Source organism: Poromitra crassiceps (assembly GCF_964638095.1).
Source record: "Poromitra crassiceps genome assembly, chromosome: 6".
Lineage (NCBI taxonomy): Eukaryota > Metazoa > Chordata > Actinopteri > Beryciformes > Melamphaidae > Poromitra > Poromitra crassiceps.
In genome coordinates this window covers 34,149,957-34,166,846 of record NC_139627.1, presented here as the reverse complement: position 1 = coordinate 34,166,846, position 16,890 = coordinate 34,149,957, and the positions used below count along the sequence as shown (strand labels likewise).

General features: G+C 44.5%; 1 protein-coding gene across 1 annotated transcript; it reads left to right on the top strand.

Moving 5' to 3' along the window:
• On the top strand, positions 1-14,966 carry LOC310777849 (gasdermin-A-like; the record flags this gene model as incomplete). Its single annotated transcript, XM_083638200.1, has 11 exons — positions 1-199; positions 341-542; positions 2,802-2,979; positions 3,998-4,106; positions 4,369-4,395; positions 4,887-4,931; positions 5,414-5,491; positions 6,351-6,478; positions 6,627-6,762; positions 6,890-6,960; positions 14,751-14,966. 11 exons carry the CDS (start codon positions 1-3, stop codon positions 14,964-14,966), a joined length of 1,389 nt encoding a protein of 462 aa, XP_083494326.1.
• Positions 14,967-16,890: the final 1,924 nt, after the last annotated feature.

Here is a 16,890-nt window from a genome sequence, read left to right as displayed (position 1 = left end):
ATGTCGTTTCGTGACGCAACCAGGGAGTTGATGAATCGAGTGGAACCAAAGGGAGATTTCATCCGTGTTGAAGGTATACGTGACAGCCAGAAACTGAGAGAGCAGCCCCTGAGACTGGTCAAACAAGGTCTTTTCTCAAAATACAAGGTCCTGGACTCCACCTATTATGATATCCTAGAACCCAAAATCCCCATTGAAGGTACACACACACACACACACACACACACACACACACACACACACACACACACACACACACACACACACACACACACACACACACAATGCAAACTTTGTACAGAAATACAACCTCCATCATTCTCCCCTTCTCTCTGCCCAGATGTCAAACCAAAGGATTACATAAAGGATCATAGCGACGCAAGGCAGGATGAAGTGGATGCTGCTATTACAGGAACCATTAAGGAGGCAGCAGCAGAGCTCAAGGCCACAGCAGAATGGCAAGAGACAAGACAACAATCATTTGGCAACCTGAAGATAGAAAGTGCAGACATCAGCTACCTGAACCAATGCTGCATAGACGGGTATGCTTCTATCTATCTATCTATCTATCTATCTATCTATCTATCTATCTATCTATCTATCTATCTATCTATCTATCTATCTATCGTGGTGGAAAGAATAGAAGTATTGTTACTTCACTGATTTTCTACTGAACTATTATAACTAAAATATCTTAAGACAATAATGCATTAATCTCTCAATTGCGTATTCGCCATGAGAGATTAGAGAGGTTGGAATCTAGCGGTCAAAATGACAGCTTACGGCCGTTCTAGTAGTTATGAAATTCTGGCACTTCTTTAAACTGGTTAAATGCACTTTTTTGCAATAAATAACAATAAATGCATTAATCTCTCAATTGCGTATTTATCACAAGAGATTGTAGAGTTTGGAATATGGTCAAAATCACCACTTACGGCCATTCTAGTAGTTATGGAATTCTGGCCCTTAGTGTAAACTAGTTCCTGTCATGGTGAGTGGTGTAGAGCAGAGGTTCTCAAATGTTTTTCAGCCAAGGACTCAGAACAAAAAGGGAAGCACGCACATCTCCGTAAAAATTTGCAGGTGCTGGACTCAAAAATACACACCATAGAAAGAAGAGGAAGTCCGCACACTGTTGACGCTCCAGCGACCACAATTTTATTTAAGGCTCAGTGTGAGCCTTAAATAAAATTGTGGTCGCTGGAGCGTCAACAGTGTGCGGACTTCCTCTTCTTTCTTTCAGCCAAGGACCCCTTACAACAGAGGTTCTCAAATGTTTTTCAGCCAAGGACCCCTTACAAGATAGAAAACATACCGGGGACCCCCTCATTCTGATTTGTGATTTTGGGCTAAGCTTGATTGTTTCCACGGTAACGTGCTTGACTTTTAATTTGATAGGTTTGTTATTAGAATGTAATCCATGAACCATTTTAGATTTAAAGCATAAACTATTTTCGTTGAACTATGAAGATTTTGCAAAAAAAAAAATTTTTTTTTTTTTATTACATTACATTTACATTGCATCATTTAGCAGAAACTTTTGTTTTGTCCAAAGCGACTTACAATATCACAATTTGTCAACAGTACAGAAAACCACTATGCAACACAATCAATGACAGCCAAGATATTTTGATAGACTAGCACCATGTAGGAAGTATTTTGAGAAGGAATAAGTAACATGTAGCATTTTATTTTTTAATAATTTTTTTTTTTTTTTTTTACTTGCAAACTTTTCGCGGACCCCCTGGCAAAGTGCCACGGACCCCTGGGGGTCCGCGGACCCCCATTTGAGAACCACTGCCTTACAAGATAGAAAATAAAAATATACCGGGGACCCCCTCATTCTGATTTGTGATTTTGGGCTAAGCTTACCAGTAATTGTTTCCAACGGTAACGTGCTTGACTTTTAATTTGATAGGTTTGTTATTAGAATGTAATTCATGAACCATTTTAGATTTAAAGCATAAACAATTTTTGTTGAACTATGAAGATTTTGCAAAAAAAAAATATATTTCTTTTTTATTACATTACATTTACATTACGTCATTTAGCAGACACTTTTGTTTTGTCCAAAGCGACTTACAATATCACAATTTGTCAACAGTACAGAAAAGCACTATGCAACACAATCAATGACAGCCAAGATATTTTGATAGACTAGCACCATGTAGGAAGTAGTTTGAGAAGGAATAAGTAACATGTAGCATTTTTTTTTTAATAAAAAAAAAAGAAAATAGTTGAAAACTTTTCACGGACCCCCTGGCAAAGTGCCACGGATCCTCATTTGAGAACCACTGGTGTAGAGGACCCAATTGCAGAACAGCAGGAGCCGAGGCGGATGATGAATAAACCGAACACCGGGTATATTTAATGAAACGGGTAACATAATGACAGGTAACATGAACACAACACACATGAACTTGCTGATGACCAGACAAAGACTGAGAGGTGAACAGGAACCTAAATACACAGAGGGAAGTGACTACACATGGGAAACAGCTGGGTGATTATTACTAACAAGACACAGACTGGAGGAACATGAGGAACCTGAGGGGACAAGACATAGGGAAAGTCTGACAAAGTCACAATCGTTCTGAATATTTGTTTTGATCTGAAGTGAGTAATCCTTTCATAATTTGAGGAAGTTAGGGCCATACTTAATCTTACTGTAATCAAGAGTTAACACAGTAGGGACTTGATCTCTATTATACTAAATACCACACATTATTGTGTGCTTACAATAATCACAGATGTCATTACCTCAATCCTTTACCTCCCGCATGTCTACTTTCTGTTCCCAGGAAGGCAAGAGTAAACATAACAAAAGGGAGAAAGGATTTACTGACTGCCCTGAGGGAGAAAAAGGTGCATGCTGCCACAGAAATCATCTACACTTCCAGCGATTGCAAGATTGAATTGTGCACAAAAAAGGAAGGCTTCTTCAGTGCAGGAGTGAACAGAGTTTTTGGATGTCATCTGGTGAGTGTTTGTATGTAATAGAGACACTGCGGAGCACGTCATCATTCAGAAACCACTCCCAAAACTGGGGGAAACAAAAACTGCCCTCCTGGCGTTCTCCTATGACTTGTCATGTGTTGCACACAAAGATCATATATATGGAAGATGAACGGCTAGATCCACATTTTTCTTCTCGCCAATTCTCAATGGCTTCCTTGTTTTGCTCGGGAGTACAAAAAAACTTGAATTGGCAATCTTTTACATTTGTTGTCGGCGCAGCCCACCACACAACAGCTTTTAGCTATGTTTAATTCAAGGAAAATGACGCTGGTGTATGGAAGTGAATGGAGAGCTGATGGGCGTGGTCTATTTCATGAGAGAGGGAGAGGGAGCACTACATCAATACAGAATAGAGAACATGGGGGGCTTGCGGGGGGTTTGTGCGAGTGCTGGCATGTTATTGGGATAATGCCTTCACAGATGTTTCTTTGAATTAGGTGATCAACACCTGCAGCAGGCTCAACTTTAAGATGTGGCGTCACAAAGCTGTTCCCCTCCTGATTCTCACTGATCAGCCCTGCCGCCTTTACACGAAATAAACTGCAACTACAACACCGCCATGACACATCTTAAAAGTGCTGCAAAAATCCCCATACTAAAATCCCAGTCTTTTCCTATTATGAACTAACATGGCGGCGATTTCTGGGTAAGGCTACAAAATTACGTCATCCCTGCGGTACTATGCCTCAACAATATGAGTAAAAATGATTTAACTGCCAGTATCTGCAGGAAGGAGGTTTTCTGAGGAGGAAGTTCTGAATGCTTCAGCTGGATGCTGGATCCCATACCTATGCTAAATTTAGTCCAAGAAAGTAACACATTGCCTCAATGCCTGATAATATCACATTATGTTTTAGCTGTTAGTATCCTCAGAGAAAGAGAGTAACAGGGAAACACAAAAGAGAGAAGGGTTAGAATAGTTGATAGTTTGCTACTGTGTGTCTGGTTATGCTGTTTATTTCCATTACATTTGTTTCAGGGTGGCAAAACTAATGGCAAGACTTCCTATACAATCCCAGAAAAAAGTGTTGTTGGTTACAGCCTCAGGCGTGTAAGAATTGAGGAGAAATTACCACTTGAAAAGAAAGGTAAGAGAGAGAGAGAGAGAGTGTGTGTGTGTGTGTGTGTGTGTGTGGGGGGGGGTGAGAGAGAGAGCAACCACATTTCTTTGTCATGATAACAAGGAAATATGTATGCAGTTTTGTATATGTCATTGTAGATGAGCAAGTGCAATGGTCAGCCTTAATTACAGAGGATACTGAGTCATAGACTATCTTTCTTGTCGTCAACAAATCCTGTCTTTACACTTTCTTTTCTCTCTCTCTCTGTGCGTGTATGTGTGTGTAACAGATCATGGAAGCTTTACGTCATCTGAATGTAAGTGCAGAGAAACACAACAGAACACACACAAACTATTCAACATCTATAAGTCAGTTATGATGTAAATCTTACTACTATAAATGCGAGAGCATTCCACAGCGGCGCGGCATCCCACATTTGCTCAACTGAGCATGATCAGCCCGGGTGATGTCATAAATCAGCAATTGTGAGCAGTGATGTCACTCGCGCAATTATGATGTGATGAGTGATGGCACACAATTGGTCAACTGAGCATGCACCCCCCCCCCCCCCCCCCCCCCCCCCCCCCCACACACACACACACACACACACACACACACAGACACACACACACACACACATTTGAAAATACATAAACTAGAAGTTGAGTGCGCGGAACATTGAGAAATCCTGTACAATTTTGTGTGTGGGGTTATGTGTGTGTTTGCATGCGTGTGTGTGTGTGTGTGTGTGTGTGTGTGTGTGTGTGTGTGTGTGTGTGTGTGTGTGTGTCTGATGTGTCATTGTAGTGTATCTCCTGGAGGCAGACTGCAGTCCTGTGGACTCTGATAAAAGTATGAACTGTATGTATTCACTCATTGTTTTTTTTATGCATGTAGCAAACTTTTGTCATCAGATTAATAATCTAAAGCTAGACCTTGACCTTGGCCTGATTTCTCATCAATAAATCCAGTTCACATTTTCTTTTCTTATGTACCTTACCTTTTAGTGTGTCCGGGTGTGCTGCTTCTTGTACTATCAGGCTTTTTGATTCATTTGTGGCACTAAAGTGTAGATATACATATTCTTTTCCATCCACTCTTCCACTTTTGTTTGACTTCAAATTGATTTATAACTGACCCATAATTCTGCTAATTATCTATAGTTTTCTTCTCCTAAACAGAAAGAATAGTACGGTAATCATCGTCTGTAGGCCAGACTGTATTGCAGGATCCTGACCCCGGTGGGGACGTTTTCTTCATTTTTGACTCTAGTTTGTTAGTTTTCTCAGTAGGTTCTCAAGCTCTAGTTCAGTCAAGTTCTCCTCCTCTTACAGGCAATCTCAAAATTGACCCAGAGGTGTTGGACAAAACATCCCAGAATCCCTTTCAAACTCTCCGTCAAGTGCAAGATGGTGAGTGAGTGTATGTGTGTGTGCACATGCATGCGTGCGTGCGAGCCGTGTGTGTGTGTGTGTGTGTGTGTGTGTGTGTGTGTGTGTGTGTGTGTGTGTGTGTGTGTGCGTAGCAGTGGTGGCTCCTGACCATAATTTTGGGTCTGCGGCCACCACCATACTTATTTTAAAGAGGGCACTTTATCTTTAGGACTGCCTCAAGCCCCTTCTGGACCCTACATGTGCATGTGCTTGCAATCTAAAATTGCATTCCCCCACCTGTCTCTCTGTCACCTTTAGAGTAACACCTGTCTCTCTGTCACCTTTAGAGTAACACCTGTCTCTCTGTCACCTTTAGAGTAACACCTGTCTCTCTGTCACCTTTAGAGTAACACCTGTCTCTCTGTCACCTTTAGAGTTACACCTGTCTCTCTGTCACCTTTAGAGTAACACCTGTCTCTCTGTCACCTTTAGAGTAACACCTGTCTCTCTGTCACCTTTAGAGTAACACCTGTCTCTCTGTCACCTTTAGAGTAACACCTGTCTCTCTGTCACCTTTAGAGTAACACCTGTCTCTCTGTCACCTTTAGAGTAACACCTGTCTCTCTGTCACCTTTAGAGTAACACCTGTCTCTCTGTCACCTTTAGAGTAACACCTGTCTCTCTGTCACCTTTAGAGTTACACCTGTCTCTCTGTCACCTTTAGAGTTACACCTGTCTCTCTGTCACCTTTAGAGTTACACCTATCTCTCTGTCACCTTTAGAGTTACACCTGTCTCTCTGTCACCTTTAGAGTTACACCTGTCTCTCTGTCACCTTTAGAGTTACACCTGTCTCTCTGTCACCTTTAGAGTTACACCTGTCTCTCTGCCACCTTTAGAGTTACAGAAGAAAGAGGAAATGCTCCAACCTCTGGATGAGCTGCGACAGTCAAGCCGCTCTGCTTTGCTTCAGAAACTCTGTGAGCTTCTGGATGATGGAGATGATCTAACAGAGCTAGAGGACACGGTAAGAGTGACATTCACCTATACCTCCCTATCATGATGATACGGCTGTGCTGAAGGATAGCAACCTTGAGCTAATGGTCTTTGTGTTTTCTCTCTCTGCTCTCCAAACCACACTCCCTCCTCCCTGCAACCCCCCCACTGTGTCTCAGCTGGAGAACTTGTGTGATGGTGACACTTCTGTACCAAAGAAACAGGTGGCCCGTGATATAGTGCAACTGCTCATTGGGACGAGCAACCCGCTCTCTTTCCTGAAAGCTGCTCACCTACTGGTCAGCGCAATGGACAGTGAGTCAACTCTAAATGTGTGTGTGTGTGTGTGTGTGTGTGTGTGTGTGTGTGTGTGTGTGTCTTTTTGAGCAAATCAATTGCTAATTTACAATATGCTTTTAAATCAATTGTTTTTTGTGTGCAGCACTGCCGTACCCAATCCCATCAGAGCTGACCAAGTGCAGTGGTGGCATCCTGAGAAGCCTCAACACACTGGTGTGTCTATCTATTCTATTGCCAACATCAGTATCCTCTTTGTTGAGTTGATTTGCAAAATAGAGAAAATACATAGGAAAATAATAATAATAGAAGTTCCATTGTGGTCCTTGGTGGAAGAAACACACGAAAACACAATCAAAAGATCATTTGATACACATAGCTGAGGTTAAACTGTCTAAACTAGACATTCAACACTCATACAGGGAGAAATCCATCATAGAAGAGATCAAGATAGCAATTTCTCCACTGACAGTAGCCTCACTACTCTATAAACCAGCAGAACACCAGATATGTTGGAATGTGAGTAAGGGGTGTGGCCTCACTACTCTATAAACCAGCAGAACACCAGATATGTTGGAATGTGAGTAAGGGGTGTGGCCTCACTACTCTATAAACCAGCAGAACACCAGATATGTTGGAATGTGAGTAAGGGGTGTGGCCTCACTACTCTATAAACCAGCAGAACACCAGATATGTTGGAATGTGAGTAAGGGGTGTGGCCTCACTACTCTCTAAACCAGCAGAACACCAGATATGTTGGAATGTGAGTAAGGGGTGTGGCCTCACTACTCTATAAACCAGCAGAACACCAGATATGTTGGAATGTGAGTAAGGGGTGTGGCCTCACTACTCTATAAACCAGCAGAACACCAGATATGTTGGAATGTGAGTAAGGGGTGTGGCCTCACTACTCTATAAACCAGCAGAACACCAGATATGTTGGAATGTGAGTAAGGGGTGTGGCCTCACTACTCTCTAAACCAGCAGAACACCAGATATGTTGGAATGTGAGTAAGGGGTGTGGCCTCACTACTCTATAAACCAGCAGAACACCAGATATGTTGGAATGTGAGTAAGGGGTGTGGCCTCACTACTCTCTAAACCAGCAGAACACCAGATATGTTGGAATGTGAGTAAGGGGTGTGGCCTCACTACTCTATAAACCAGCAGAACACCAGATATGTTGGAATGTGAGTAAGGGGTGTGGCCTCACTACTCTATAAACCAGCAGAACACCAGATATGTTGGAATGTGAGTAAGGGGTGTGGCCTCACTACTCTATAAACCAGCAGAACACCAGATATGTTGGAATGTGAGTAAGGGGTGTGGCCTCACTACTCTATAAACCAGCAGAACACCAGATATGTTGGAATGTGAGTAAGGGGTGTGGCCTCACTACTCTATAAACCAGCAGAACACCAGATATGTTGGAATGTGAGTAAGGGGTGTGGCCTCACTACTCTATAAACCAGCAGAACACCAGATATGTTGGAATGTGAGTAAGGGGTGTGGCCTCACTACTCTATAAACCAGCAGAACACCAGATATGTTGGAATGTGAGTAAGGGGTGTGGCCTCACTACTCTATAAACCAGCAGAACACCAGATATGTTGGAATGTGAGTAAGGGGTGTGGCCTCACTACTCTATAAACCAGCAGAACACCAGATATGTTGGAATGTGAGTAAGGGGTGTGGCCTCACTACTCTATAAACCAGCAGAACACCAGATATGTTGGAATGTGAGTAAGGGGTGTGGCCTCACTACTCTATAAACCAGCAGAACACCAGATATGTTGGAATGTGAGTAAGGGGTGTGGCCTCACTACTCTATAAACCAGCAGAACACCAGATATGTTGGAATGTGAGTAAGGGGTGTGGCCTCACTACTCTATAAACCAGCAGAACACCAGATATGTTGGAATGTGAGTAAGGGGTGTGGCCTCACTACTCTATAAACCAGCAGAACACCAGATATGTTGGAATGTGAGTAAGGGGTGTGGCCTCACTACTCTATAAACCAGCAGAACACCAGATATGTTGGAATGTGAGTAAGGGGTGTGGCCTCACTACTCTATAAACCAGCAGAACACCAGATATGTTGGAATGTGAGTAAGGGGTGTGGCCTCACTACTCTATAAACCAGCAGAACACCAGATATGTTGGAATGTGAGTAAGGGGTGTGGCCTCACTACTCTATAAACCAGCAGAACACCAGATATGTTGGAATGTGAGTAAGGGGTGTGGCCTCACTACTCTATAAACCAGCAGAACACCAGATATGTTGGAATGTGAGTAAGGGGTGTGGCCTCACTACTCTATAAACCAGCAGAACACCAGATATGTTGGAATGTGAGTAAGGGGTGTGGCCTCACTACTCTATAAACCAGCAGAACACCAGATATGTTGGAATGTGAGTAAGGGGTGTGGCCTCACTACTCTATAAACCAGCAGAACACCAGATATGTTGGAATGTGAGTAAGGGGTGTGGCCTCACTACTCTATAAACCAGCAGAACACCAGATATGTTGGAATGTGAGTAAGGGGTGTGGCCTCACTACTCTATAAACCAGCAGAACACCAGATATGTTGGAATGTGAGTAAGGGGTGTGGCCTCACTACTCTATAAACCAGCAGAACACCAGATATGTTGGAATGTGAGTAAGGGGTGTGGCCTCACTACTCTATAAACCAGCAGAACACCAGATATGTTGGAATGTGAGTAAGGGGTGTGGCCTCACTACTCTATAAACCAGCAGAACACCAGATATGTTGGAATGTGAGTAAGGGGTGTGGCCTCACTACTCTCTAAACCAGCAGAACACCAGATATGTTGGAATGTGAGTAAGGGGTGTGGCCTCACTACTCTCTAAACCAGCAGAACACCAGATATGTTGGAATGTGAGTAAGGGGTGTGGCCTCACTACTCTATAAACCAGCAGAACACCAGATATGTTGGAATGTGAGTAAGGGGTGTGGCCTCACTACTCTATAAACCAGCAGAACACCAGATATGTTGGAATGTGAGTAAGGGGTGTGGCCTCACTACTCTATAAACCAGCAGAACACCAGATATGTTGGAATGTGAGTAAGGGGTGTGGCCTCACTACTCTATAAACCAGCAGAACACCAGATATGTTGGAATGTGAGTAAGGGGTGTGGCCTCACTACTCTATAAACCAGCAGAACACCAGATATGTTGGAATGTGAGTAAGGGGTGTGGCCTCACTACTCTCTAAACCAGCAGAACACCAGATATGTTGGAATGTGAGTAAGGGGTGTGGCCTCACTACTCTCTAAACCAGCAGAACACCAGATATGTTGGAATGTGAGTAAGGGGTGTGGCCTCACTACTCTCTAAACCAGCAGAACACCAGATATGTTGGAATGTGAGTAAGGGGTGTGGCCTCACTACTCTATAAACCAGCAGAACACCAGATATGTTGGAATGTGAGTAAGAGGTGTGGCCTCACTACTCTATAAACCAGCAGAACACCAGATATGTTGGAATGTGAGTAAGGGGTGTGGCCTCTCTACTCTATAAACCAGCAGAACACCAGATATGTTGGAATGTGAGTAAGGGGTGTGGCCTCACTACTCTATAAACCAGCAGAACACCAGATATGTTGGAATGTGAGTAAGGGGTGTGGCCTCACTACTCTATAAACCAGCAGAACACCAGATATGTTGGAATGTGAGTAAGGGGTGTGGCCTCACTACTCTATAAACCAGCAGAACACCAGATATGTTGGAATGTGAGTAAGGGGTGTGGCCTCACTACTCTATAAACCAGCAGAACACCAGATATGTTGGAATGTGAGTAAGGGGTGTGGCCTCACTACTCTATAAACCAGCAGAACACCAGATATGTTGGAATGTGAGTAAGGGGTGTGGCCTCACTATATAAACCAGCAGAACACCAGATATGTTGGAATGTGAGTAAGGGGTGTGGCCTCACTACTCTATAAACCAGCAGAACACCAGATATGTTGGAATGTGAGTAAGGGGTGTGGCCTCACTACTCTATAAACCAGCAGAACACCAGATATGTTGGAATGTGAGTAAGGGGTGTGGCCTCACTACTCTATAAACCAGCAGAACACCAGATATGTTGGAATGTGAGTAAGGGGTGTGGCCTCACTACTCTATAAACCAGCAGAACACCAGATATGTTGGAATGTGAGTAAGGGGTGTGGCCTCACTACTCTATAAACCAGCAGAACACCAGATATGTTGGAATGTGAGTAAGGGGTGTGGCCTCACTACTCTATAAACCAGCAGAACACCAGATATGTTGGAATGTGAGTAAGGGGTGTGGCCTCACTACTCTCTAAACCAGCAGAACACCAGATATGTTGGAATGTGAGTAAGGGGTGTGGCCTCACTACTCTCTAAACCAGCAGAACACCAGATATGTTGGAATGTGAGTAAGGGGTGTGGCCTCACTACTCTCTAAACCAGCAGAACACCAGATATGTTGGAATGTGAGTAAGGGGTGTGGCCTCACTACTCTATAAACCAGCAGAACACCAGATATGTTGGAATGTGAGTAAGGGGTGTGGCCTCACTACTCTATAAACCAGCAGAACACCAGATATGTTGGAATGTGAGTAAGGGGTGTGGCCTCTCTACTCTATAAACCAGCAGAACACCAGATATGTTGGAATGTGAGTAAGGGGTGTGGCCTCACTACTCTATAAACCAGCAGAACACCAGATATGTTGGAATGTGAGTAAGGGGTGTGGCCTCACTACTCTATAAACCAGCAGAACACCAGATATGTTGGAATGTGAGTAAGGGGTGTGGCCTCACTACTCTATAAACCAGCAGAACACCAGATATGTTGGAATGTGAGTAAGGGGTGTGGCCTCACTACTCTATAAACCAGCAGAACACCAGATATGTTGGAATGTGAGTAAGGGGTGTGGCCTCACTACTCTATAAACCAGCAGAACACCAGATATGTTGGAATGTGAGTAAGGGGTGTGGCCTCACTATATAAACCAGCAGAACACCAGATATGTTGGAATGTGAGTAAGGGGTGTGGCCTCACTACTCTATAAACCAGCAGAACACCAGATATGTTGGAATGTGAGTAAGGGGTGTGGCCTCACTACTCTATAAACCAGCAGAACACCAGATATGTTGGAATGTGAGTAAGGGGTGTGGCCTCACTACTCTATAAACCAGCAGAACACCAGATATGTTGGAATGTGAGTAAGGGGTGTGGCCTCACTACTCTATAAACCAGCAGAACACCAGATATGTTGGAATGTGAGTAAGGGGTGTGGCCTCACTACTCTATAAACCAGCAGAACACCAGATATGTTGGAATGTGAGTAAGGGGTGTGGCCTCACTACTCTCTAAACCAGCAGAACACCAGATATGTTGGAATGTGAGTAAGGGGTGTGGCCTCACTACTCTCTAAACCAGCAGAACACCAGATATGTTGGAATGTGAGTAAGGGGTGTGGCCTCACTACTCTATAAACCAGCAGAACACCAGATATGTTGGAATGTGAGTAAGGGGTGTGGCCTCACTACTCTATAAACCAGCAGAACACCAGATATGTTGGAATGTGAGTAAGGGGTGTGGCCTCACTACTCTATAAACCAGCAGAACACCAGATATGTTGGAATGTGAGTAAGGGGTGTGGCCTCACTACTCTATAAACCAGCAGAACACCAGATATGTTGGAATGTGAGTAAGGGGTGTGGCCTCACTACTCTATAAACCAGCAGAACACCAGATATGTTGGAATGTGAGTAAGGGGTGTGGCCTCACTACTCTCTAAACCAGCAGAACACCAGATATGTTGGAATGTGAGTAAGGGGTGTGGCCTCACTACTCTCTAAACCAGCAGAACACCAGATATGTTGGAATGTGAGTAAGGGGTGTGGCCTCACTACTCTATAAACCAGCAGAACACCAGATATGTTGGAATGTGAGTAAGGGGTGTGGCCTCACTACTCTATAAACCAGCAGAACACCAGATATGTTGGAATGTGAGTAAGGGGTGTGGCCTCACTACTCTATAAACCAGCAGAACACCAGATATGTTGGAATGTGAGTAAGGGGTGTGGCCTCTCTACTCTATAAACCAGCAGAACACCAGATATGTTGGAATGTGAGTAAGGGGTGTGGCCTCACTACTCTATAAACCAGCAGAACACCAGATATGTTGGAATGTGAGTAAGGGGTGTGGCCTCACTACTCTATAAACCAGCAGAACACCAGATATGTTGGAATGTGAGTAAGGGGTGTGGCCTCACTACTCTATAAACCAGCAGAACACCAGATATGTTGGAATGTGAGTAAGGGGTGTGGCCTCACTACTCTATAAACCAGCAGAACACCAGATATGTTGGAATGTGAGTAAGGGGTGTGGCCTCACTACTCTATAAACCAGCAGAACACCAGATATGTTGGAATGTGAGTAAGGGGTGTGGCCTCACTATATAAACCAGCAGAACACCAGATATGTTGGAATGTGAGTAAGGGGTGTGGCCTCACTACTCTATAAACCAGCAGAACACCAGATATGTTGGAATGTGAGTAAGGGGTGTGGCCTCACTACTCTATAAACCAGCAGAACACCAGATATGTTGGAATGTGAGTAAGGGGTGTGGCCTCACTACTCTATAAACCAGCAGAACACCAGATATGTTGGAATGTGAGTAAGGGGTGTGGCCTCACTACTCTATAAACCAGCAGAACACCAGATATGTTGGAATGTGAGTAAGGGGTGTGGCCTCACTACTCTATAAACCAGCAGAACACCAGATATGTTGGAATGTGAGTAAGGGGTGTGGCCTCACTACTATATAAACCAGCAGAACACCAGATATGTTGGAATGTGAGTAAGGGGTGTGGCCTCACTACTCTATAAACCAGCAGAACACCAGATATGTTGGAATGTGAGTAAGGGGTGTGGCCTCACTACTCTATAAACCAGCAGAACACCAGATATGTTGGAATGTGAGTAAGGGGTGTGGCCTCACTACTCTATAAACCAGCAGAACACCAGATATGTTGGAATGTGAGTAAGGGGTGTGGCCTCACTACTCTATAAACCAGCAGAACACCAGATATGTTGGAATGTGAGTAAGGGGTGTGGCCTCACTATATAAACCAGCAGAACACCAGATATGTTGGAATGTGAGTAAGGGGTGTGGCCTCACTACTCTATAAACCAGCAGAACACCAGATATGTTGGAATGTGAGTAAGGGGTGTGGCCTCACTACTCTCTAAACCAGCAGAACACCAGATATGTTGGAATGTGAGTAAGGGGTGTGGCCTCACTACTCTATAAACCAGCAGAACACCAGATATGTTGGAATGTGAGTAAGGGGTGTGGCCTCACTACTCTCTAAACCAGCAGAACACCAGATATGTTGGAATGTGAGTAAGGGGTGTGGCCTCACTACTCTCTAAACCAGCAGAACACCAGATATGTTGGAATGTGAGTAAGGGGTGTGGCCTCACTACTCTCTAAACCAGCAGAACACCAGATATGTTGGAATGTGAGTAAGGGGTGTGGCCTCACTACTCTCTAAACCAGCAGAACACCAGATATGTTGGAATGTGAGTAAGGGGTGTGGCCTCACTACTCTCTAAACCAGCAGAACACCAGATATGTTGGAATGTGAGTAAGGGGTGTGGCCTCACTACTCTCTAAACCAGCAGAACACCAGATATGTTGGAATGTGAGTAAGGGGTGTGGCAACTGGGAAACTTAGGAAATAACTGAAGCAGAAGAAGTCATGTTTAGGAAAAGTGGGTACAACAAAAAAGCTAATTACACTTCATCACAAAATAACCTGTGGAATGTGTTCAACGTCATCAATTAAACTGTGTCAGTGTCCAAGGGTGGACTGTCCCTTTAAAGTTTGCACAAGTATTGTGATTATTATTAATTAGTATTAGTATTAATATGGTATTCATGACTTTATACATATGGACATACTGGACATTAATAACGGCATTATTTTCTCTCTTGTCTGCCAGGTGAGCAACCTGAAGGAGCAGGGTCAGTGTTCTCCTGGCTCCCGTCCAGATGCTGGAGAGTTGAGCTGGGTGGTGAAGATCCTCTGCTCAGCCAGTGACACGCTGGAAGAGCTGACTGAGCCATGTGAGGGAACAGGAGTCCAACCAGGAGTGTTCCTGCTGGCTCTGTGCATCACTGTGCAAGGCCTCAGCAAGCTGCATGGGTGTGTAGGGTGACCTTCACCTGCTCTGCTTTTCTGAAGCCACTTTTTAGCTATAATAATCACATTGGGCTGTTCAGAGAGTTCAACTCTGTTACGGCCTGGGTTCCATTCACTTCAGTCCTTCTGTTTGTTTGTTTGTTTTACAAGAATGTGCAATGCCTCCCACATGCTGTCTTGGTGCAGCTGGAAATACTTCAGAGGAAAATGATGACAAATTGAGTCCCAAGACACACACACCAGCATCGTGTGCGTGCATTTATGTTTACCTAGTCAATGTTCCTCATCAGAGCCTCCTGGCAGCTGCTGAGAAGTGGGTACTCAGGTATAAAAGGACAAGCATAATTATGCTGGAAGCCCCAAAATGAAAGTAGGAATATCTCAAATGGATACCTAACCTTTTAACCTTTTAAAGGAGAATTTCTTTTTGTTTTTAACCTGCAGCCCTCTCCTCACATTAATTATGATCTGACGACTCACCCAGTGATCTCCGCAGCGTTTTTGTCGTCCTAGGCGTTGTTTTGAGATCAATAGCGTCCAAGCCACTCCTAGAATGGAGCTCCGTGAGGGCCAAGTGGCAGCATGCTTTTCCTCAATTTAAATAAATATTTTTATTCCCGTTTTCGACGCATATCGTCATAAACTGTTCCCTAAGGAACGATCAGACTGCATTTCTCCCCCTCGCTCTTTTCACTAGTTACAGGCAGCCCATTTTTGCCTGTCGGGTCAGTGAGAGACCCAACCCTTGTCTGGAAAGTCTCGCGGGACTTTCCAGACAAGAGTTACAGGCAGATGTAGATGAGACTAGGTCCTTGATAGACTCAGCCCTCAGTCTTAATCCGTTTCACTCCTGTAAGACTGAGAATATTACTATTTAAATCTTTGCATAGCGTTAGGTGGCGCTGTTGGAAGCCTTGCATTGGAGAACCAATCATGAGTGTTGTGGGCGGGCCTGCTTTCTGGGGGCAGATCTCATGCAGAACCGGTGTCTCGCAAAACATTGCCGCGTTTGCGGAGAAACATATTAATCACTTAGAAACAAACATAACCTGTTAATAGGACGTGTTTCATCCGGCCCCGGCGGCTAGAGGTCTTTCCCCCAGCGATAAGCCAGACTCCCGAGGCTACATTACAGAGCCTGCTGATGACTCACAGTAGCAAGCGGACCACTTCCGGGTAGGAAACATTATTGTAAAATAAACAACAGGTATAAACTCTCTTTGCAGCACATCGGTGTCTTGCTCTATATTGGAACTATGAAACATTGCATTGCCGCTACCAAATAAAATTCTAATAATAAATGTAGGCGTGTCTGCTGCCAGCCGTTCTCGCCGGGCTCTGACAGACAGTTTCTGACAGTGAAATTCCCAGACGTTTGGTGGCGCAGCTCACCAAACGTCTGGGAGCCGAGACTAGGTCCTTGACAGCCTCCCGACACTCCCTGGTTAGATGCCCGAACGCCCCACACGTCCAGCAGACTCCCGGGCGCCCCCAGAACCGCTGCTCTGCGTCCCTGGTCTGCCCCCCGGGAACGCAGTGGCATGTCCCCCACAAGTCCAACAAACTCTTTGCGGCTCCTCCGTCCGCCATTCTCCACGCTGCGTGGCCTCTTGCAACAGCTTCATAAGCTCCTCTGCCCAGGCAGGCGTCACCTCCAACACCCGTCTGATCTCCTGCTTCAGGCGGGCCTCCATGCCAGCAAACTCCGAGCTGTATTCAGGAGCCAGCGAAAACTCCTCTTCCCCTCCGTTCACCAACAGGTGTCCCCCGTCACGCATCATCACATGTGGTCCCCGGCAGCAATTAGCACATGTACCGCTAATGCCAACGCGCTAAAAGAGCTTTTTTTTTTTTTTTACTTCTTAGTTTGACTTCTGACACCAGTGTAACGGGTCAGGAATTACACTGAGGCTTTCTTCTTAATTAGACTCTTTATTAGC